This window comes from Cygnus olor, chromosome 16, assembly GCF_009769625.2.
Source record: "Cygnus olor isolate bCygOlo1 chromosome 16, bCygOlo1.pri.v2, whole genome shotgun sequence".
Taxonomy (NCBI): Eukaryota; Metazoa; Chordata; class Aves; order Anseriformes; family Anatidae; genus Cygnus; species Cygnus olor.
This window is the reverse complement of record NC_049184.1, coordinates 11076235-11100163: the sequence shown is the minus strand read 5'-3', so window position 1 is coordinate 11100163 and position 23929 is coordinate 11076235. Positions and strand designations below refer to the sequence as shown.

The 23929-nt window shown below is 43.9% G+C and overlaps 1 protein-coding gene across 3 annotated transcripts in view; it reads right to left on the bottom strand.

The window, feature by feature from the left end:
* Window positions 1–23929, bottom strand: part of GNAS (GNAS complex locus) — a 151033-nt gene that overhangs the window by 94482 nt on the left and 32622 nt on the right. Inside the window, exon 1 of one of the 3 annotated variants that reach the window (XM_040575416.1) lies at window positions 2475–3642. The exons of 1 other annotated variant lie outside the window; for it this stretch is intronic. In XM_040575416.1, the coding sequence (XP_040431350.1) occupies window positions 2475–2613 (139 nt within the window). In that variant the 5' untranslated portion in view covers window positions 2614–3642. Of the gene's footprint in view, window positions 1–1229; window positions 1562–2474; window positions 3643–23929 lie in introns of those variants that run through there. One more of the 3 variants, XM_040575418.1, reaches the window with a different exon arrangement.

Sequence of the window (23929 nt, the reverse complement as noted above, 5' to 3'; positions counted from 1 at the left end):
GAGCAGTTTTTGTCTACAACTCTTTATGCAAGCACCATTTCCCCTTAAACTACTGTTATAATGCGCATACTCTGTCTCTTCCTCTCCCTTTCAGGCATATTACACCATGCAATAAAGATAGGCAGCAAAATTAATCAAGAATGAGTATCCTCAGTTAAAAGAGAGACGGGGTCCACTTCACAACTACTAATTATTGAGGAATAGTAGTATATGCTATCTTAATATTTCTATTAACGATAACATTTCAGATGTAACTTTAAATTATGTCTTTTAACCAAAAGCATCAGAAGCCAAAATCTTTACGTTACATGCTCCAAAAGAGGGGGAGATTGCTTTTGCTACAAATGCCCATAGCTTGGCATTGACACACCTGGGTTCTTTGGATCAGATGTAACATCAGTGAACCAAAATTAAGCGTTACTACTAAATTTCTGAATAAATCTATTTCTATAATTGGCAGCTTATTATGGCTCTATTCTTGCAAACAACTATGCATACATTTAACTTCACCACCAAGGATAGTTCCATTAATTTCAGTGAGACTACTCACAGCAGAAGAGGCAAGCACGGATACCAGGCATGGGGCCTGCGAGGTGTTATAAACCCGCTAGAATATTTAGCAGCTCTTCTTTAGTGTTATCTGAATACTATGTGAAAATATTAAGACTACTTTGCACCTTCAAAGCATTTTTTTCCATTCCACGTGTCTCATAAAGCCAGTAAACTCAACATAATAGGGACATGAGCTCTTTCACTTTTTACAAGTCTGTTACAGAATGCCCGCAATTCGTGCAGCCACTGTCAGAAACTGCAGCAGCTGAACTATCACATTAACACACACACAGATGATCTTACAGCCACCACTAAACATCTGCAGAATTTTATTTACAAGTATCTGAACTATTTTTTTAGTCAGCAAAACTAAAGAAAATAAAGAGAAATTTCACTTTAGCCCATCAGGTTTCTGTCTTACAGAAGTAACCAATGTGATGACGAATTGTTTCTTTGCATCTAGGCAATGTTCAGCCTCAAATCCCACAGTCTGAGAGTCCCCGAGACCCGAAGTCCAAGTTATCCTGTTAAAAGACTTCTGCTGGAACACCGACGGACTTTTCAACCTTGCAGGTGCTGCTATAGTTCTAGTTACTTCTCCATTTACGTTAAACCTCCTTCTTCCAAATAGCAATTTGGAATAGCAATTAAAAGATTTTACCGGTGACAGGACATGCCTAAATTCACATCCTTCAAGAATTCTTTTTTTTTTTCTTCAGCGTTGTCTCACAGCAGAAGTGAGTCAGTTCACCGAGGCCTAGCCTCCCCTGCACACTGAAAATCCCGCACAACACTCACAAGCAGTCCCTCTGAGCGACCGAAACAGCCAAGATCCCATAACTGCATCTTATTTGGAAACGCTACCCCAAAACCAGCCTGCCAAATGTTTTCCTGCTCCCTGTTTGACACCGATTTTGAACCTTCGCTTTTCCAAACCCCATGCTGTATTTCCACGGGCACCTCCCGAGAGGCAGGAGGGCAGGTAGCCGACCTGCCCGCCGGGACACCCCACGAAGACTGCGAGCACTCCGGGCGTTAATGTTAATTAATGGCTCACCAAAACGAGCCCGAGGAGCTCACCGGGGGGACGAGCCCGTGCCCGCGGCCAGGCCGGCACAGACCGCTCTCGGCCCCGAGCCCCGCTTCCCTCCGGGACCGCCACCCTCCCTCCGTCCCCCGCAAGGATTCCCCGGCTTCCTTCCTCCTCCTCCTCCTCCTCCTCCTCTCCCCTGCCTTCCAGCGCCCTTCTCGGCACCTCGCTCCCCGCGGGCAGCCCCGGGCCTGCCGAGCGAGCGCCGCGGCCGCCCCAACCTCCGCGCCCCGGGCAGGCCCCGCGGCGGGCGGGCGGCCGCCCTTCCCTTCCTTTCCTTTTTCCCTTCCCTTTTCCCTTCCCTTCCCTGCCGCCCTCCCCGCCCGGGCCCGCCGCCCCTGTCAGCGCCCTGCCCTGTTTCTCTCCCAGGTTCCCCTCGGGCCCGCCGCTCCCGCTTCTCCCCGCTTTCCCCCCTCGCCGCCCCGGCATCCCCGCCGCCCTCCTCACGCCGCGGCCCGCCCCGGCCTGCAGCCCTCAGCCTTCCCCCCCGGTACCTGCCCTCCCGGCCCCGGCTGCTGCCCGAGACCTTCCCCACCTCCACCACCACCACCGCCGCAGCCCCCAGCAGGCCGAGGAGCCCGGCGGGCTCCCCCTTCCTCAGCGCCCACCTCGGCGGGGGTGAGCGCAGGGGGCTCCCGGAGCCCCCCCCCCCTCCCCTTGTTACGGCTGGGCCCGGCGGCTCCGCTTCCCCGGGCCCCACGTCGCCCCCCCCGGCCTCTCCGTGGCCGGGCAGGGGGCCGGTGAGGGGCCCCGCCGCCCTCCCCCGTCCCTCCCTCCGTGTCCCTCCGGCGGGGAAGGAGCCGTCCCCCCGGCGGCCCCCCGGCCCCCTTACCCAGCAGGAGGAGCCGGTGCGTGGCCCGATAGACCTGCTTGTCCTTCTGCAGCTGCTTCTCGATTTTCTTGTTGGCCTCCCGCTGCGCCTTCTCCTCGTTGCGCTGATCCTCCGTCTTGCTGTTCCCTAAACAGCCCATCTTGGGCAGGGGGAGGCAGGGGACGCGGGGCGAGGGGACGGGAGGCGGCCGGGGCTGCCGGGGGGAGGGAGGGAGGGAGGGAGGCACTCTCCCGGGCTCCCTTCTTCTTCTTCCTCCTCCTCCTCCTCCTCCTCCTCCTCCTCCCCCCCTACTCGCTGCTGTGGCGGCCGCTGCCCAGAGCCAGAGACATGGAGAGAGCCGAGCCCGGAGCCGGCCAAGGGGGGGCCGATGGCGATGACTTTGCTGCCGCTCCGCCGGGCCTCCTCCTCCTCCTCCTCCTCCTCCTCCTCCCCGGCAGCTGCAGCTGCTTCTCCTCCTCCCCGCCCCCCCGCGCCGATCCCCTCAGCGCACCTTTCCCCGGGGGGGGCCCCGCTGCGGAGCGATCCGCGGGGCGATCCGCGGGGATCTCCGCGCCCCCGGCCGGGCCGCCGGGCTCCGTCAGGCGGAACAGAAATCACCCCCCTCGCGCCGCACGCACGGGGAAAAATCCAGCTTCGGTGCCACCCCCGAAAAAAAATAATAATAATAAAAAAATAAAAATTAATAAAATAATCCTCTTTAGATCCAAGGCACCGGCTCCAGGCGCGGAAAACCTCCCCGGAGCCTCGGCAGGGAGGATCGGGAATCGTCTCTTCGCCTCTCCCCCGAGCGGGTCACGCCAGCCCCGGTCCCCTTCCCGCGCCGGAGCCTCCTCGCCCTGCTGCCGCCGCGGGGCCGGGGGGGTTCCAATCCAAGCCCCCCCTCTTTTTCCTTTTTTTTTTTTTTCCTCCTTGCTGCTGCTTATTTTTCACATTAGGTTTCCAGGCTGCTGAATCCTCTTGGCTTCCTCCAGCAAACAGAGAGGGGGGCGAAGAGAAGGGAAAAAAAAAAAAAATCCCGTTTCGTCTCTCCCCCGAGCAAAAGCTGTCCCTTCACGGGAGGAGGATTTTTTCCTGCCTTATTTTTCCTGCTCTCTCTTGCATTTCTCCTGGCTCTCTCTTTTTTCCTTTTTTTTTTTTTTCTTTTTTTTTCTTCCCCCTATTGAGCCGCACGGAGCGCGGCGGGGTGGGGCGAGCAGGCCCACACTGCACCCTGGGAGCGGAGCCGCTCACATGACGGCCCGCGTCAGCCCGCGCCGCCGCCGGCGCCCTCTTCGAACCGGCCCCGGGACCCCCGGGACCCCCGGCCTCAGCCCCGGGACCCCCCGGCCCCCCGCCGCCCCTCGGCCCGGTGCCGCCCGCGGGGCCGCGGCCGCAGCCCCCGGGGGCTCCGCCGCCGACACGCGGCGCTCAGAGGCCCCGGCCCCCCTCAGGATCCTTCAGATGGGGTTTTTGGGGAGCAGAGCGGCTCGGGGAAGTTTTTTGGGGTTGGTTTTAACGGAGAGGTGCCCGGGGGTGCTTGATGTTACACCAGAATCGTTCCTGCACTGAATGTTTGTATCTGTGCGCCTTCACACGTACACGCTTGCTTTGGGGGTCAGCCTTGGAACATCTGCCCAGCTCTCTAAAGAACAATCCTGCGGGAGCCGAGGTGCGGGAATGGCTTTTTACCAATTTGGGCCTTTCTGAGCAAATTCCCCCCCCCCCCCCCCGAGCGCTGGGCAGCTGCCCCGTACCCAGCTCCAGCCACCACGGGGCGCGGACCGACCCGGGTGGTGCCCCCTTCAGGGCCGGCCCCGCACGGATGTGGGACAGGCACACGAGCCCGAAGTTAGGCTGGGGAGCCGGCACTGCACAACTCGCGTGCAACTGCTTCTGCCCACTGTTTTACAGGCTATTTACATCCTTGCTATTTTATAAAATATTTTTTGAAACCTCATATAAATTGCACGGTAGTTCTCCTGCAGAAGCTTTTCACCTATGCTTGAAAAATAAAGATTAGTGCTTTACTTTTCCTAAAACCCCTTTCCCTAAAATACACAGCTGTTTTTCTCACCCCCCCTTACATTAATATCCTTTACATAAATAATTTATTCGCATTTGCAGCATTCAATTATCCACAATGCCATTCCCACGAACACACCTTCTTACGTCACCCTGTTACTATATTTAGAGCCACCTACAGTAAAATAATTATGTGAATAGAGCAAACAACTAGGTCACGTTTAGTGTCACCAGATACATCTGTTTAGTCGCCCTTGCTGAAAGAGGGGTGGACCTCAAGGGAAACAGGGAACTCCATCACCAAACCTCAGCCTTTGAGGATTTGTTGGGGCTTTCCATGTAATTTTAAATGCCGTGAGTTTGGGGTACACAGAGCCTAAGAGGTCTGGAGACTCTGATCGACTTCTCTGAGTGTTGTTGTACACCAAGGTAGTTTTCAAAGGCCTTAAAGAAACTTGGCTCAGCGAAGCCCCGGCTAACCTGAAGCAAAGACTTTAATAATTCCTTGTATCTTTTATAGGTCTTTTATTTACTTGTGTTGTTTCCATGTAATATTTATTACTAAAATATATTTTAACTGTGGCATTTACAAGGTATAAAGGAATCAATAAAGCAGAATTCAGACTGAAAGTTATAAAACCTCACCACTTTTTTATGGTAGCAGGTATGAAGAGAATGCAGAACTGCCAGTATCTGCCACCTCTCGCAGCAGGGAGAATCTGCCCCAGCCTCCAGGCTGTGCTTCCCTCCATGTCACCAGCTGTGGGGGAAGGGAGCAGATCTCAGGCTTCAAACAGTTCACAAAGGAATCCACAAACAAGATAAAAATTATTGCTGGAGGTGCACAAAAGGCTAAAATCTCCACGAGAGGCGAGCAGAGCTAGCTTAGGGAAGGGGGAGCAGTAAATGTGCGGAAGCATCCACCGACAACTGAGTCGCTGTTATGTAGCTGCCAGTGTCCTGCAGTGTACAGATCCCCGCCCGAGCAGAAAACGGGTCTGGGTCTGTGAGGTTGGCCTCTAACAGCCGTCAGCCACCACGTTGTGGCAGAGGAATTGCTGCCCTCCTGGTATATCCGTGCCCTTGTCTTTTTAGGTGAACAAAGCACAAGATAGTTGAACAAGGAAGACACACGGCTGAGTTACAACACTCCCATTTACTTACGATGGAATGGAGAATTAGCTCATTGTATTTCAAATGTTATTCAAGTGTGAAAGGTTTAAAAGCTGAAATAAACAACAAAAAACCCTCACAGATTGTTAAACATGTCAACAGACTTTTTCTGTCTTTCTGGAACATGGTGAGACACAAGACATAAGACACTTCTGAAGAACCTGCAGTCTCAGGAACAGGAAAATAGAAAGAAGAAATCAATGTCAGTATGGCAATAGTGCCTAAATAATAAAAATCCAACTATTTGAGGGTTGACAATATTTAAGAGTGTATTGAAGGACACTGCTGCATGTTAGGCAGAAATATTTTCCAAAAATGCAAGACAACATGAATGTGGACGTGGATGAAAGAAACACTGGAAGACTTATGTCTACTGATTCAGTCTGCACTATTTCAATTAATGGGATATCAGACTTTACACCCATAAAATCGTGCACATTGCACACTTACAGATGAAATCTAGATTCTCTGATAATCTTTTGGTGTCTAAATAGAACAGCAGGCAGCCTCAGCTTCTGTTGCAGATTTTTTTTCCCAGTCTAAAGTAAATGCAAAGACTCCAAGACACCAACATGCATCTAGTTTATGGCTTTCACAAATCAATCAATGTAACAAGCAGCAACAACAACAAACAGGGAGTTTAGTTGTGTGAAACAATATTCTCAAAGTGAATAACATTTTATGGAATATTTATGGGGGAAAGTTGCATACATCCATAATCCACTTTATCCTATTTGATAACTTTACTTACTGGATTTTTAGTCTGATTGGCCTTACTTCTACATTCTAATGAAAATCATCAGATCTCTTATTTTTTTTTTTTTTTTTAAAGGAATTTCAGTGCAATTCATTCCTGAATTCTCCCTCTACAGCTTTCACCACAAAAACTATTCTCTGGCATCTCAGACTGAGGGAAGATTTGCAACAATAGCCCGATCCTGTAAATAAAGTTATTCTCTTCAGTTGTGCAGTCCCATTGAGTGTAATCTATGCAGACTTTGCTCTTCCAAGCAAGGACAACTATATAGCTTGATTTACAAATGGTTAGAAAAATTCAGATATAAAGTAAAACTAGACTATCAATGACAGAACAAGTGAGAGAAAAGTACATGGTCCATTAAGCTTCCCCCTGCCCTGCATATACAAACTTCTGTCCTTTTAAGATTTACATACAATACCTGTAGGTATAACAAAAATACTTTTTTCCCTTTTAATATTTTCCCTTTATATTTGACAGACCATTGCATATAGCTATTTGAATGCATTTTCTCTGTGTTAATCTCCCTTACAGTGCATGAGGACCTTCACATGTGCAAGTAAGAGCCAAGGAAATTCACAAACATTGGCTTGAAAATGTAGATGCAACAGTTGTTCTTGGAGTTATTTATTTATAATTTTCTTAACAGAGATTTTGATACTGCTGAAAAAATGCTTTTAACACACACGTTTCATGCCTTTCCATTCTTTTATTTTTCCTAACTAAATGGATAAAACTTTCATCTTCCAATCCTGACGAAGCACCACTGTTAGCCCCAGTGGATCAGAGTTGGGCTCTGAGTTCACTAGTCACCCTTTGTTTTCACAGGCAATTGTTAGCTCCAGATCAGGACGTCCATCTTACAACACAGATGCCCCCCAAACCCTCCAGGATGACAAAACCCCTTATTTCCTATTGCAAACAATTCACATTTGTTAGGAAGTTGAAGGTGCCGAGCACTTTCATGCCCCAGCCTACTACAGAAAAAAAAGAAACAGTTAATTACTTTTCACGCAGGACAGTTGCATGGCTCCTTACGGGATCACACTGTCCGCAGTTAACATGACCTCATAAACTTTTGGCTGTGAACTGCGGGGGTGGAGTTGTGACCAAACCAGTGTGCTCATTTGGAAGGGAAGATAGAGACTACATCACGCTTGAGCATCCCTTAGCAACCAGAGTCAAATGGCAATGCAACTTTTGAGGAGGCTGTCAGCCTTCACTGCTACTGGAATAGCCTGTGTTGCAGTTCATGCTACAGCAGAGAAGACAAAATTTCTGGCTCAAAAAGTAAAAGCAACAGTGGTGATTTAACCATACGATTTCCTTTGTTTCCATTTATAGGGTATAGCTTATTTTCAGCAAGCCTTTTTAATGGGAGGATACAGAGCTCAGGTAATCTGGGGAACACGTGAAACAAATGGTTCTTATAGCAACACTTGATCTCCCACTTTAAACTCTTTCCACATGAAAACCCAGACTGTAAACTTTGTAACCATACTCTGTGCGATATCAGGATTTACCTATGAAGGGCCAGGTGTGTGTGAAAAAAAATAATAATTAAAAAAAAAGAAAAAACACTCTCCAATGTAAAGCCATCAAGCAGGGGGGTCAGTGTACAGCAAACTTTGCAGCACTTCACTACTAATCTCAAAGTGCAGTTATAGCCATGCATCTGAGTTACCTCCTCCACCCAGAACTCACACCCATGAGCCTGTTCCCCTCCTAAGATTTTGGGTCAGAGCTGCTAATCATGTTAAGGTGAAGTCTCAAGGGGAAGATAGTTGAATCTATTTTTCACTGAGCATTTGCAACCCTATAATTCAGCTGAACATACACTATTGTAGAATAATGTCTACACACGTTGTGGTTTTTTGTTGTTTTGTTTGTTTGTTTTATCTATCTGTTCTTCCCCACTCTGTGATTTATTTGAAATTCATTATCTTTGCATATCTTTGTAAGAAATGAAGATTTTAGAGTGGTTAGGTTTTTTTTTTTTTTCTTCTTGCTAAGGTTTTCAAGGGATTTAAAGTACTGGGAAAAAATAAACAATGAGTGAATTTATATTCGAAAGGTGCTGAAAAAGTTCCCCCCCATGCAAAGCACCTTTGAGGATTGCACTCTTTTGCAGAAATAAGAAATAGCTGTGATTTTTTGTAAGCAGCCTGCACTGCTCAGTGCATTTTTGCTGTCCTACATACAGTGCTGTGGCTGGGCAGCGCTAGCAGGCTTCCTTCTTTTAAAAGTAGGCATTATCTCTGGGACAGATGGACTCTTTCAGTTAAAGGACATTTTTTAGCAGCACACGCTGTATATTGATACTTCTCTGCTTTGAAGTCTCTATATTTTTAGCTTTAGAAATGCAGAGCTGTGGGCCTTCATCATAGGCCACAGAAGTGACTGCTACTCGAGTGTCAGACCTATCAATCTCAATGCATTTAATCCCCAGTAAACGTAGTCTTTTAGTTAGTCTCGTATGAGGATTAATTTAGGATATGGTTTAGACTTGGATGCATTTTTTTTAAATCTGCTTTGACGACTAGAAGTGGCCCCGTGGCCCCTCACCCTGAATCGGGCCTGCTGCTTGCACCTTCCTTAGAAGGAGGCATCCTCCACGAGCTATCGGCCTGCAAAATCCTTTGGACTCTTGGAAGAACAAAACTTGGTGATAAAAAGGGAGACAGTTTCAAAGTCTCCACATTACCCTTTGACCTGCTGAACAAGGAACCCTTGAGTAATCCCAAGCCCATTTAAAGGAGAAACAAACAAATTAAAGCCAAACAATAATCTAAAAAGGAAAATCAAAGCAAACAGATTGGAGTTGGAGCAAGAATCCAACGTGCTTTTTTTTTTTTTTCAGTTGTTTCTTCTGCAGTGACCAGAAAAAAAATCACTTTAAAAAGTATTAATAGGTAAACAAGATTGGAAATTAAGCCATTATCAATCAAACCCAGGGAGGGCAAACCAGGGTCATCAAGCAGAACGACAAGTTTGTCTGTCATATGGGAAAGAGCGAGCCTATCTGAATGCAATAAAATGAGCATTGTCAGGAAGAAATTAATGCACCACTAATGTATTCAATAAAGAACAAACACAAAACATTTAAGTACAGATACTCCAAAACAAACAGAATGAAAACGAGATACTTCCCTCTCTGGCAAAGAAGAAGAATGTTTCCATACAGAAATTCTAAACTTGAGAGGGATTTTTGTTTTGTTTTTAAATAAAAACAAGCCCAGAGTCTACTAACAGAATTAACCGAGACCTTCCTTTAAACCAAAGAAAAAAAAAACTTGCCTCCCTCCTCTCACTTCGAAGCTTTTTCTGAGAAACATTAAAAGGGACTTTAAGGAACTCATGGGATTATGGAAATAAAACTCTGAGTAATAGCTTTTCACCTACTAGCTTTTCTTATTTTCTAACATATTTTTTTCATGATATTCCTTCTCACTACTCATGCATTCTGCACCATACTTTGTAAAGAAAAAAAAACAAAACACAAACAACTCTTATGTAACAACAGTACAAGCACATCCTAGCTCTCCGCATAACACATATGGAATGCTGATTACAAAAAAAAATTGGAACATCTCGTTTCTGAGATTTAGTTTCAATATTTGTCAACATTCACGCCAGACCTACCCCTGACTGCAAACTTCTTTTGTAAAGAATTATTCTGTTTTAATTCTTGCTGTGTTTGGGTCACAAAGCCCACAGAAGTAGTAGAAGCTGATGTTTTCTAAATACCAGGTTACAGCTAGCTCCTGCAAGGAAGCAACAAGCTCCTGAGTCTCTCCTCTACCGTGGAGGTTAGCAGAGAGCAGGGAGGCTCCTGGCTTCGCCTCCCCAGCACGCGCAGCAGCGTGAGCACGCTGCGCCAAGCAGTCCTGGCACCGAGCGCTTGGCCCAGCCGCACAGGGTGGGCGCGGGGGGCTGAGCACAAGCCAGGCGCAGCCAGAGCCCAGCCTGCTCCGCTCTCCCGCAGCACGGCGAGCTCACCCGCTGCACCGGTGTTTGCTTCTTACTGACACTGCATTCTCATTTTATGGAGCATAACAGGAAGGGGAATAAGAGGATTGTTAAAATAGTTTTTGTTAAGTTGTCACACAGGTTTTAATGCGCTGTAAACACTCCTCTCTTTTACTTTTTTTTTTTTTTTTTTAGATAGGACAACGCTCAGGTTTTCACACTCAAAATGATTTTATATTTTAGTGGTAGCAAATCGCAGTACTCTCAATACCAGGAGCCATTATTAGAGATGATCTGCAAGGAATAACAGAACTGTGCTTTTGCTCCTCCTTCTCTGCACTGCTAAAGGCCTGAAAGTGTTCCCTTTCAAAAAGAGTATTTTCTCCCATCTTTTTTCTTTACATGGAAAACTGTTAAGCCTAGATCCTAAAATTACATACAGACAGAATTATAGAATAGGGGTCTTTTGTACCCTATTTTTCCTGGAAGAATCTGTCTGTCTGGCAAAGTAACAGCATCATTACTTCTTAAGTGCCTTGATGTTAAATTAGAGAGTGCCCCACATACCCTAGGGCAATTGCAGAATTTAGACCCTTTCCCAATGCTCTAAGTAAGTCTTTCTGGTGGTTTTTTTTTGTTGTTTTTTTTTTTTGTTTGTTTGTTTGTTTTTTCCCTTCAACTTTAGCAACATATATAAAACAATCGATTGTCTCAAACCCTTTAGGTGTGCAATGGAAGACTCCCCTTGTCATTGCATCTCAGACACCAGCCAGGGCGGAGCAAGCACATCTCTCACCAGGGCTGTGGGAACCAGGCAGGAGTCCGGGATCTAGACCCTGCCCCAGCCCCAGGCTGGCTCAGAACCTGTGGCCCAACACAGGGACTTTGCCTCTGCCATGTTAAACCCAGCAGAGGTGCAGGATTGTGCCCTCTGATGGACCCAGCACAGGGTATGACTTCAGCATTCCTTCCTTTCTATTCAAATAGTGTCTGAATTAACTTTGCTCACGGGCCTGCTCGAACGCTCACAGAAGCCAACAAAAATGTCCATGGGAAAGAGGTGAGCTCTGGGATTAAGCAGTGGAACAGGGTCCAGGAGACCTGATCTAACATGGGCCGTTCGATCCAGCACAGCCACCGATCCGTGCGTGACCTCAGACAAACCACTTCCCCCTTCTGTGCCTCTTTTTCCAACTATCTTTTATCTGCCTTTGTCACATAGGTTGTAAGCTGCTTGCTTCCGATGTGTCTGCACAGAACCGAGAACCAAGGGACCCTGATCTCACTTCTGACCTTTAAGCCCTTCTGTTACATATTTCATCATAAAATAATTATTCAGAAAGGAAGCAATTTTAATAGGCTGTCTTCTTTTTATTAACACCTATTTTAACTCAGACATCCTCAGGAACATTAAATGAAAACATAGCCTCTCTTAAAACACTGCTTTTCTGAAATGAAAATGCTACGAAAGCTGCTAGTATTCTTTTGAGTCCTTCTGCCCTAGGCCCTCCAGCAAAGTCAGGGAAAGCCAGAACCAGCATGCTTGCTACATTCAAAGTATCAGACAAAGATACTTTTTATTTTGAAAATTTTTTGTTAAAATGCCTGCACAGTTTTCAGTCTTTCTTCATACACCATAAAGTACCAAACAGGGCAGAAACCCAGTGGTGTGTTCTTTTGCAGGTCACCTCCAGGTTTGCTTTACGCTCTTCGGTGTTACACTAACGAATTTGTTTTTCCATTGCTCCGTGCATGCTCTCTTGTCTGACTAAGAGTGACCTATTTGCTTCCGAAGCAATGGGCTTTTTTACAGCTTCGTCTCCGCTGTGTAAACAGAGAGCGCGTCGCACAGCTGAGCCCTGCTCCGCCAAGCGAGGAGCGCACCGCGGCCCCTCCAACTCAAAGGGACACGCAGGGTGCCAGCCCCGAGCCACACAGCCTCTGTGAACCTGGCCTGTGTGACCACAGTGCTGCATGTGGACACCCCCAGCTTCACCCGGTGGGATCACTGCGACGTTTCGTAGCGCTTAGATGGAACTTCACCCTGCCCTCAAAGTGGCTGAGGAGATGGGATTTACGCTAGGGATGCTGCACAGGGCAGGGAACCTGATGGCTTTGCACCACTGCTGGCCCCCACAAGCCATGGTGCTCCGGCTAAACCCCCGGCAGCTGCACTGCCAAACCATGCCCAGGAACCCTGAGCCCCGGGATGGGCATTGGGGGTGCTGGGGTGCACCCTTAACCCCCTGCCGGCCCACCGCGGCCTGGCGTGGGGAGCAAGGCCGAGCCCTCCTGGCACCCGCAGCCCCAGCTGGAGGCAGGGCCCTCCCGCATGGCTGAATTTCACACCCTATATATAAAATACACAGCCATACATTTATCCTCAAAAATTCTGTGAATCGGTGTTACTGACGGATATACTAACTCCATACATATGAGCCTTAAGGAAGATTTGTCCAAGGAACTACTTCCAGAGGAAGTTCTGGGCAGCCACATTATTTGTTTTGTTTAAAATGATTTCAGTCTTGATAATGTCTCTTTATCAAAACTACACATGTGCTGAGCATGCACAGTGCTGAGTGTTGTGAGGCATACAGGAAGGGGTGGATTTAATTTATTTCTTTATTATGAATATCGTGGTGCTGTAAGGAGAATCCAGGCTGACAGCGTGAAATAAAGCCAAACTTTCCGATGATATTTTGAGGCCTGAAGTTCCTGTGTTGCCTTTTCAAATTCAGTCTTAAATTCTGTATTCCTAATCCTCTGCTCTGGACCATCTCATGTATGGACATGTGTATTATTATAGAACTGAGCAAGTACCTCATAATGTTTTCCATTAATATTCATTTGAAAGAAAAATGGAGTTTAAGCTTCCTGTTTTTGCTTTCCTTGAGTAAAGAACCAAGTGAGAGAGTGCATACATTCACAATTCTGACAGGCAAAAGGGACAAAGGCACACTGAAACACTGTGACACACTGCAAATATATCCCCATCAAAACGGTAACTCTGTCTAATGTTGTGAACATCATCCTGGCTATAAGGTTTGTTTAAATTTATCATACCCTCCATGGTGGATTAAAGCATTAGTTTTGCTGGAGAGACTCAGTATCCAGTTGAATGATTACGGCCACAAAGCAGAAACAGAACCACCATGATCTACCAGCACAGATCAACTCCCAGCTCTTAGCCTAGAAATAATTTTTAATTCTCCACCCTAAAAGCTGGCTTGGAGGAAAAAAAAATGGTTAGAAAGAATGGGCTTCAGACTCTATGAAAGAGACTGCAGTGGACAAGCCAAGTGGACAGAAAGTGCAGGGATGCTGTCTGCATCTAACAAAAACAAGCTACAAAATCAAACTGTGCAGTAAAGACATGCAAGAATGCTATTTTTTCAGAAATCTGTATATGCTAAGTACGGTTTAAGAGTAAAGTGACAAAGACTAGGAAATTCCTTGTCTCAGCTTGGCTTGCCTGGGATGAACAAAGGAATTCCCATTACCAGAGAGTTGAAACTAAGGAATTATTATATTGTGAAATGAAGACTGTGAAATGCTGAAGCAGTGCTTTCACTATCTAAGAAAACGGACTGCAGAATCTCACTGCCCAAGAGTGTCCTACCCAAGGTCTGTTTACATAAGCACCAATGGGAAACCTGCAGGTATGAGCAGATGACTCAGGTGAGAGGTGGTAGAAGTACACAGATCTACTGGCTGGATCCCAGCATACCAAACTGGTCTGCATACAGACAGGAAGATGGGGCAAGACATGACAATAATAATCTACCATGACTTGAGACCTCCTGCCCTAGTAACAATTATGTAATTGTTACGGTCTCTTAATACTTGAGTAAGAAATCTTTTTATTGCATCAAGTTCTCGTGTCTGGACAGATATGCAGTGCGAATGAATCATTACTGACTAGCTTTGAAGACCCGAGCTGAAGAGCACTTCATCGTGTAAGCCACATATCTGGACCCATCAACACTTATGGTCCAATTTTCTGGAGACAGTTCTTTAGGTATATTACCCTAGGGTATGCTGCCTGTGAGAAACTCCAGTTTTCCAGTGGCATCCTTAAAGGTTTATGAAAGAAAGCAATATAGGCTTAGCAAAGGAACCTCTTAATCATAAACACTTAAGTCTTAGAATAACAAAAACAACAAACTACTCCCCCCTCAAAAAAAAAAAAAAAAACCAACCAACAACAAAAAGCAAACAAAAACATATAAGCAAGGAAAAAATACAATTTAAAAAAACAAACAGGCTTGAATTCACCTCTTGGCCTGACGTTACCTTTTGTTGGAGCCTTGAGTCTGCCTCTCTCTAGAACGTTTTGCTTCTTTGTGAGAGAGCATTGCTTCCCTAAATAATTTGAACTCCTCTTCTGCCCCTTTGCTTTGGTTTCAATGGGTCTTTTTTTTTTTTTTTTTTTCTCCCCAAAGTGCTAATCTACATCTCTGCAAAATGGTCACCATCTTACAAAATTCTGTTGCTCAGTTATTTTCAATGATTCCCAGCTTTCTCATTTCTCCTCTTGGAGGTGCTCCTCTCCTTGGCACGGATGTAGGGCATCTCAAATGCAGGCCTATATTTTAATTCAGCACAGAGGTTACAGCACAGGATGAAGGATTCAGTGAAGGTTAAGGTGTTCTTAAAGTGTGTGTTCTCTAAACCACAGTTTGACTCACATATGCCCCCAAACAATCACACATTAGCAATTATAATGATCTTTAATTAAAAAAAAAAAGAAATATGTTGCTGTTCTTACAGATAAGGATCTATAGAAATACTTGTATAGGTGCCATGAAAGTCTATTTTTCAAACTACATTCGGTGGGGGAATGTTTAACTACCTTACCTACATTGCTTGAATGCTACTCTAAAATGAACCTCTTTGAAGTTTTCTTATTAAAAAAGCTTTAAAAATTAAGCAGCTTGAATTATTTTTCTATGAACCATATAATCTTCTTAAGTAGCAAAAAGTTAACTTTAGCTCAAGTCATTCCACTTGGAAAAAGATGATAAAAAAGCAGTAGATTGATGTGTGTTGCCCTACACTTTCTCTAAATGTAACATCTAACCCCTGATTGTTACAATTTTTCATGGTAAAGCTTTCTGAGTGTTTATAGCCAGCAGACTCTGGCTTTTATACTGGAAAGTCTGTTATATAAATGTCATTTTCATTTATATCCTCAGTTATAACAAAGTCATTAATGCAGCTGATTCCTAAGAGACCTTATATTTTAGCAACTAGTCCTAGCTGTGGTACTGCATAACGTAAACACGTCTAACACACAGCACAAGAAAATCATACCTCGGAGATGCTACATTTTTTAAACCAGAGGTAGAGGCTAAATTCACACACTATTCTTGATATAAGTATCAATTGTCAAAGAGCTAGGTTTTATTTTCAGAGAGCCACAATCACCTAACTACATTTTGTAGTCGCACGCAAGTGATTTTGTACAGGAGAGTTATCAAATATTTGGTACAGACGGACAGAAGAAGTGACGTTGGGTTGTGGCTTGGATCCTAAGGTCATATAAGACTGGAATTTGGGTTTGGATTCCACAGCGCTGAAATTGCTCTTCAGAGATTCCATCTCTGTTGAAACCAGAACCAGAAAAAACTCCTTTCTGTTTTTTAATCCTACTCAAACCCAAATATTGGAAGCACGTTAAGATCTATGAACTAACATATCTGGCCCCTTGCCATTTGCGGTATTAATATGCCATATTTAGCCCCATTCTCTAATACTCAGGCATTTAACCTGTTACCTCCAGCCCTTTCATCCACATCCAGCATGCCACTAACCAACATGGCTTTGCCCCTTTTCTTTCTTTCTTCCATTTCTGTTAGCTGTTTTACACACATTTAATGCGGCTATCCCATGGCACTGGGAAAAGTGACTGTTAACTTGTGCTCCCTCTACTGTCTGATTTGCTTGCAGCGTTTGCTTTGCAGGAACATAGCAATATTGTAAAGAAATTGCAATTTCTTCTGAAAGATCTATAATTTACTGCAGCATTAAAAGTTACTGTTAACTTGCTTAAAATGCATGCATAGAAAATTAAGTTCCTAAACATATAGACCTTCAACTAGCATATCAGCTATCCAGAATTCCACATATTATAGACATTTTGTCTTGATCTCCTGCGAATCTCCAGACTGAAATGAAGGAATCTCATGAAGCAACTATGGTAGCTAGGATAAAGTACTTCAGAACTGCCAAGTAGCCCTAACTTCCATCAAAATCAATGTAAGTTGCAATTACATCCCCCCTTTAAAAGGTCAGGCCCCTTAAAAATGTGATTATCAGACTAGAAAAGACCTCGATAAGAGATCAGGAGGCTGAGTTCCAAGTCCTGACCTAGGGATTTGTGCTATGCTTAGCCAGACCCGTGGCTTTTGCTTGACATGGTTCTCACTCCACATCTGTCACGGAAAAAGCATCTTCATGTTTTACACTGGCAGGAAGCAGCTGTAAAGTGAGGAGGGGAGGAGGAACAGCAAGACTTGGTGCCCCTTCTGTGGTGATTCCTTTTCATGAACAACATGGACGTTTTCCACCGCTTCTTGCAAGGCAGATCAAAGCGATGAGGACAGATTTAAATTGCAATTAGAAGCTCCTATCAAGCACTCTGAAGCTCGGAACAGAGAATAAGCCATGGAGTCAGCACTGTCTACAGATCAAACAGTGAAGCACTGCAGCTGCTCACTGCTGGAGTACTGGTTGGGGCTCTCACGGGGCTCTCAGCGATGACGACGAGCAAGTAGTATCCTCTCCGTACAGTGAGGAACATCAACTGGACGAGCTACTGTACGTTTGAGGGTTTTTCACCTGCAATGTGACCACAGGGCCACTGTGGATGTGGAGAACTCTAAGTGCAAACACCACTGGTCAGGTGGAAGGCTGTCTATGCAAAATGTGTGCATCATGTGCAATATATCCTGACGATATCTGATCCGTTGTGCATACAGTACACCGAGACTGGCTTTGTATTTCCATGTGATGCCACAACAAGATAACATTTGTTTAGAAGTGTCAGTTTTGCTTGATTACTTTCAGAAATAATTAACGTTTAGCATACTATAGAGGAACTGAGAGGTTCACATTGTTTTTTGTCTGAAATGCGCATGAAAATAAATTCTAATAAAAAGTAAGCCTTTAAGTCTTTGTTCATATTGGCAAGTAAACTGGCTGAGTACAAAAGCCAATGGTATGATTGACTACCTTACCTATGTTACAACTGTTACAATAAACAGGTATTTCAGAATTTGCTTCTTTGCAGAAGAATCCTTAAATAGACTTTGTTAGAAGTCTTAAAAACCCCATACTTTAGGACACATTTCCTGTTTTCTTGCTGTATTTAACTATACTTTCAGAATGAAATTTACTTTTCTTTACATAAAGATCCAAAGATCAAACTTTCAGAGTATGGAGAAGATCACAGAAATCTATCTTGCTGATTTCAATGCACTGAAATTGTTTAATGAACGCCCACAAATCTTTATAAAAATCAAAACAGTGAACACATTAACAGATTAGCACTATATTTAGCCCTCAGACATAAAAGGCATGTCTGCATATTACCCAGAATGGAAAACTTCTGTAAGTAAAACTCAAATAATAATTAAATCCCAGTTCATTGATTAGTTGTGTCTGTTAAATTCTTCTGCCTGCTTTTAGATTCTGAAAAGGATCTTACTGACATTCATTTTCCTCTACTTCCTTCAGCACTGTGTGTGGTGAGGCAAATTCACAACGCAAATTCATGTAAAAGTATGCAAACTGATTTTTTATAGTATATAATCACCAACTTTCAGTGTTGACCAGCAGCTTTTATACTACCTCTAGTTAGAAGTGCATATCAAATCTGCTATTGTGCAGACTTTGAATCTGAAATGAGTGCTTTTAAAGAAACTTATGGGCTACCTCACTTATGTTTCCCGAGTTTCTAGATGAGCAAACTAACCTTCCCACCACAGCTCAGAACTCCTCCTATTTTCAGCATCACTTGTCTGTTGACTCCACATACCAGTTACACACCTTCTTAATCCTTCATGTAAGCTTTGCAACAGCTTTATAAATTCCTTATTGTTTCTTACTAAGAACAGCGATGTTCCCCTTCCCCCCAGCTGCTCAGCTGCAGTTTTCATTTACAGATAGAAAACAGAGCCTGTTTCTACAGTAAGTAAAAAAAGAGTACACAGTCTTGCAAGCCCTCCTCGGTGAAAGTCTCCCCCAGTACTCATTTTAAGAGGTGAGGCTCTTGTATTACAAAACTGGTTAGAGCTGGACAAGCCAATGGCACTCTGCAGGAGAACATTTATGAAACAAACTGAAAAATCATATTTTAATCAGAAGTCAGACATGGATTCTACTTCAACTTGATATATTTGAAACAATTCTGAAAACTAAATTCAGCTTCTTAAACCCTTTTTTGTGCACATTTTTTCTGTAATGAGTGACAGGACTTCTTCATACACAAATATTGGGAAGGAACCAGATTAAGTTGATACTCAGCCGGGGAAAAAATCAAAAGCACCTAAAGACCAGATTTCAAAAGGTATCTTGGTATCTAAAGATGCAGGTAGACCTCTGAAAGGGCTTCCAGGTGGATCTGTGTGGTGGATCTATTTATTTTTCATACCTACCACAGTATCTGCAAAAGAATCCCATTAGGAACTCCTCTGTATTTTTACACAACTAAACACCTCTAAAAAATCCACGTTATACAACTCAGGATCTACATTTTATCTTTAAAAGATTGTTCAGGAACACAAAGCTACAGGAGCAGCAGTTGATGCAGGAATACGTATGTGTTCCCACGTTCTGGGCTGCAGTGGCAATCAGCTGGACGGGGCTGCCTGAGTCCCTCCTTGGCATGCTTTTTGGAGTCAGACTTCAGGCTTCCGAGCTCTTTGCATACATTCAAAGAGGGGAGGTTTATAACTGCTCCTCTTTCTGTTTGCATATTTTAAACAAGCACCCACAAACGGATACTTGGGAAGATACTTAATTGGGAAGCTTACATGCTATACATATTAATGTACAGCAATGCTAATGCTGTATATTTAATACATCTAAGCAGAAAAGCACCTGCCAGCAGGCACAGAAATTTTCTTGTTATTTCAAAGTACTATTTCTTAATATTTACTGATTGCAATTGGTATTCTGTTGTTTATTCAGCTTTTTACTTCCTTTTTTTTTTTTTTGTATCTAGAAGTAACATGTTAACTAGACTCCCTCTGCACAATAACCTATGCCTTCCTTTCCTTAAATGATCACTACAAATCTTTTAACTAATGTAGTCTATAATACAACTTGTTATGCAAGTATATTTTTGCATTTGCCAGGGCATGATTCTAAGAATTATATGAGTGTGTGTGTGTGTATATATATATGATATTATGTGAGCTTGAAATAAGGATTTACCCACAACTGCAAGCACAGCATCCTGCCAGAGGGGATTCAGTGTTCCCTCAGTCATCCAGGCACCAACGTTCATACCCAGGCTAGACATCTGTACGGAATTCTACAGAAAACTGCTTTATTCACCAGTAATCTTCTGTTGTAACTATCATCTCTTTCAGAAAGCTGTGAAAATGTTCTTTCTGTGGCCCTTATCATTTTCAGATTAAAGAATTCACCATTAGTTACAGGACCCGTGAGCACTAACTGTAAATCAACAAGCTGTATGTATAAAATTAGCCCTTACAATATCCAGCCCAAATCCCACAAACTGCTCTGAACTTTTTCTTCCTTTTTTGCCAGTTGTCTATCTTTTGCAAAGCTGCCATCATCTGCTCTCTTGCAAATTCATGGTTTTCAGGGGGTTCTTGTTTCTGCTGCCTTCTCAGATTACAATTTCTTTTGTGTTAATTAAGCTGAAAAATTGAAAGAATGTCGCTGACTCTACAAAGAACACAAAACAGGCTTGCTTGAAAAGCTAAAAATAGATTGCTCTGTTCAGAAGACAGACTACTCAGTCTTCAAACTATTTGTACAATGCGAATTAATTGCAGATGGCCAATTCATTTATTTAGACCTCTGTGACAGAAATGAAAGTGCTACTGCGACTCACTATGTGCATAGAGCTCCTTTCAGGTAGTTGGGTCTAATCAAAAGAAGAGGTAGCACATTTTTGATTTTCTGGAAGTCAATTTGTCAAAAAGTTTTTTGATTTGATTCTCTCTCTCCAACATCCCGGTCTCTCTCCCAGCGGCTAGGATTTAAGACATGACACTGATGTGTACTAACTAGAAGTTATGATGGCCGGTACACATTTACTTCTAGCATTCACAGTATATGCTGTAAATCAGTTACATCCCTGTGATTAAAAAAATATTTTATAATCATGTAAATGTTGCAACAAAGAACACCTAGACTATTTGAATTATTTGAAATCAATGCTCTTTTTTCCCTCAGTGTTTGTTTTAAAAAGCATTTTAATTTCCTTTTTTTTTCTTTCTTCCTTAAAAGCAAAGGAAAAGATTTTTTTTAAAAAATGTTATTGATTTAACAGGAGATAATTCAGGAAAATCTAAATGGAAGCTGATATTCCATCCTGGCTTTTATTGTTAGATAAATGGGAGGTTTCCAAAAATACCATCTATTAACTAGGGTGTATAAACTGTAGCCGTGAAATAAAAATACCATTGAACGAGATAAATTGTTTGGGAAACAGAATGATCTGTACTAGGACTTTACAGCAGATCCTGAACAGTGTGAGGCCTCTTTTGTGCTAGAAAACTAGAAAGTTGTCATTTGGGAGTCTAAATAATGCCAAGAAAAAGAAACTAAATATCAGAGTCCCTTTCCTCCAACTCCAGTGTCTATCCTTTGCAATTTTACTACTTAGCAGTCTCTAAATCCTTGTTTGCAGTCTTACTGGCTTGAAAAATGTGCTAAAGTTGATCCACACAGGGGCTGAGGTAGCAGGGCTGTAAGAAAACCTCCCAAGAAGCTTCAGGTGGTATGATATCTAGCATGCTGATAGTATCACAGATATTACATTTTTCTGTTACTATTTTAAATAACATAATGTTGCTGTCTGCATTTCAAAGTAGTGATGTTACATCTTAAGTCTTTAAATAAAGGCTGGTATATTTAAAGGCATCCAGTCTTACAAGCCAAAAATACAGCTTGATGCAGAAATGAATTAAATTTTCTGCCTAGACAACTGATAATAATCTACTGAAATTTAAGTGCCTGTCTCCTCCACTGTTTAAGCTCCTTCTGAAATACTTCTCATGAAGTTACTCATACTTATCAGTTACCACAGATTTAAAAGGGGGCAGACATCATCCCTACCCTGTATTTTAAGCTATATTCCTTTGCTGCAACTTCATTGAAACTCTCATCAAGGTCAAGGGAAGTAACTTGTCTTCAAGCAATACAAAACCAGCTACGCAGTTAGGCTACAGCTGTAAACACATCTTCCTTCTATTTTTATGGACTACAGAAAGTTTAGAGAGAGCTACCATCTTCCTAACAAGAAACAAATCCTTTCCTAAGGAAAGAAACTTCGCAGGATGCCTCTTAAAGATGAACTCTGTCCTGCACATTTCATGCATTTCCTGGAAATGCAGGTGATACCTGAGGTGGAGCAGAGGACAATAAAGCTGTGAGATAGCAAAGGTCACCTGCCTTCAGCTCCATCCACAAACCAGGCTGAGCCACCCGTCGGGTCAATCCAGGCACAGATTCACCCAGGTTTGGGGAGGGGGCACCCTGTAATGCTGCTGTACACTCACGCAGTGCAGTTACACGTGCCCACAGTCCTCGGAGGATTTGCAGCACAGCTCACTCATCCTGACGGGGTCCACAACGCCCTCAAACCACTGTTTTTGCTTTCAGCCCCAGCTGAAAACGAAGCCGCGGCCTTCAGCGAGGCCAGGCCGCAAGGAGCGCGACCCCAGGCAGAGCGGCAGCGCCCGTGGCTCGCCAAGGTTGACTTCTGCAAATGAACTGACTTAGACAGAAACTAATCTTGGTTGAAAAGTGAAACGCTTGGCCACATGCGTAGAAGAGGAATTTGTTGTTGTTTTTCAAGGCATGCAGTAAGGAAAGTGGTATTGGGGAAGCACCATCAGACCGCAGCGGCATCTGCCAAGCAGCCCTCTCCTACTGGTGACTTGTTTTCTGCTGTAAAATAAACCGGCATCACCAACATCCCATTCTTTTAAAATGACCGGAAAATATTAAACTACCCATTCACAGAGACTGATCCCATCGCTTTTGCTAAGAGAAGCAAAGGGCAGCAAATTGAAAAGTAAGTACTAATAAACAAGTGCCTGCTGCTGGAGAACGGCACCACCCCAGCAGCAAGAGCTTGAGTGAAGACAGCGTGGTCCTTGCATCCTTGAGGACAAAGCGTGTTATCAACGCTGCCATGGTGAGCGACCAGTCTGTGCCTTTGTACTTCTCCCATTCTTCTAAATTTTCCGCTCTGGATTTATTTATTTATAAACTGTGGTGGGCCAGACTCTGTAGGGATCGCGTCCTTACACAGGCACATGCTACCTTCTCTCAAATGAGAAACATCTCTGTTTACTTAAGCTGTTTTTGTTAGACCTATTTTTTTTTTGCTGGTTCTGAAGAGTTTTGCCTTGGTTGCTAAGTAAACACCAACATCTTTGGCAAAAGCACCACCCTGGAGTGCCCACAGAGTACCCTGGTAGACCTCATAAAGGTGACATATATATACATATGTTTAGTGCTTGCTGAGGCGAATCATGTCAGCCGAGGTCTTTCTAGTAAATAAAACACTTTCGAAGCATTAACTAATAGACTTCTAAAACATTAATACTAGCACTTAGGAAATTCATACAGAGTATTTCTCTTTCTATGGGGACTGTGCCCGGCTCCGTGCTGCCTGCTCCAAACAAGGCTCACACAACACGGGGAAATGCTGCACCATCTCCTACTGGCACCAAGCGAGGACAGAAGCTGACACCAGGTACAAGCCGGGACAAGCTGAGTCCCAGAGCACCACGTCAGATGCTGGTCCTCTCAGTGCTTTCCAAGCCTGGTATGATCTGCAAAACCTCCAGCAGAACAGATGTAGCACATCGCAATTCTCTGACTGCAAAAGCTCCTACACGTTTGTAATGAGAACAATGGTTAAGTGTCTGTAATTTATTAATTTCTTTACAGGATGCCACAAGAAGGCATGTAAACTGACAGCTCAAAAGGAGGAACATCACCTCACTTTTCAGCAGTGGCTTCTTCATTATAAAGCCAGGAAGTTATTTTTTTGTTGAGACCTTAATGAAGGATGATAAAATATCAGTGTCCGTATTTTAATTCTGATACTTCATGAGAGGGAAGGGGGAAAAAAAACAACAAACAAAGCACACGAGACAGAGATGATTTAAATAGCGCTTCAGCATTTTTATCCAAATTTTTAAGATGCTGGACTAGCAGGAAGTCTAGTACTTCTTCACTCTAGCATTTTGACTATGTGTTCTTAAATACTTTTTAAACCCGGAGGAGTGCTACAATTTAGCATCTCTCCAGCTGACAGCACAAAGAAAACAAGAAGCATCAG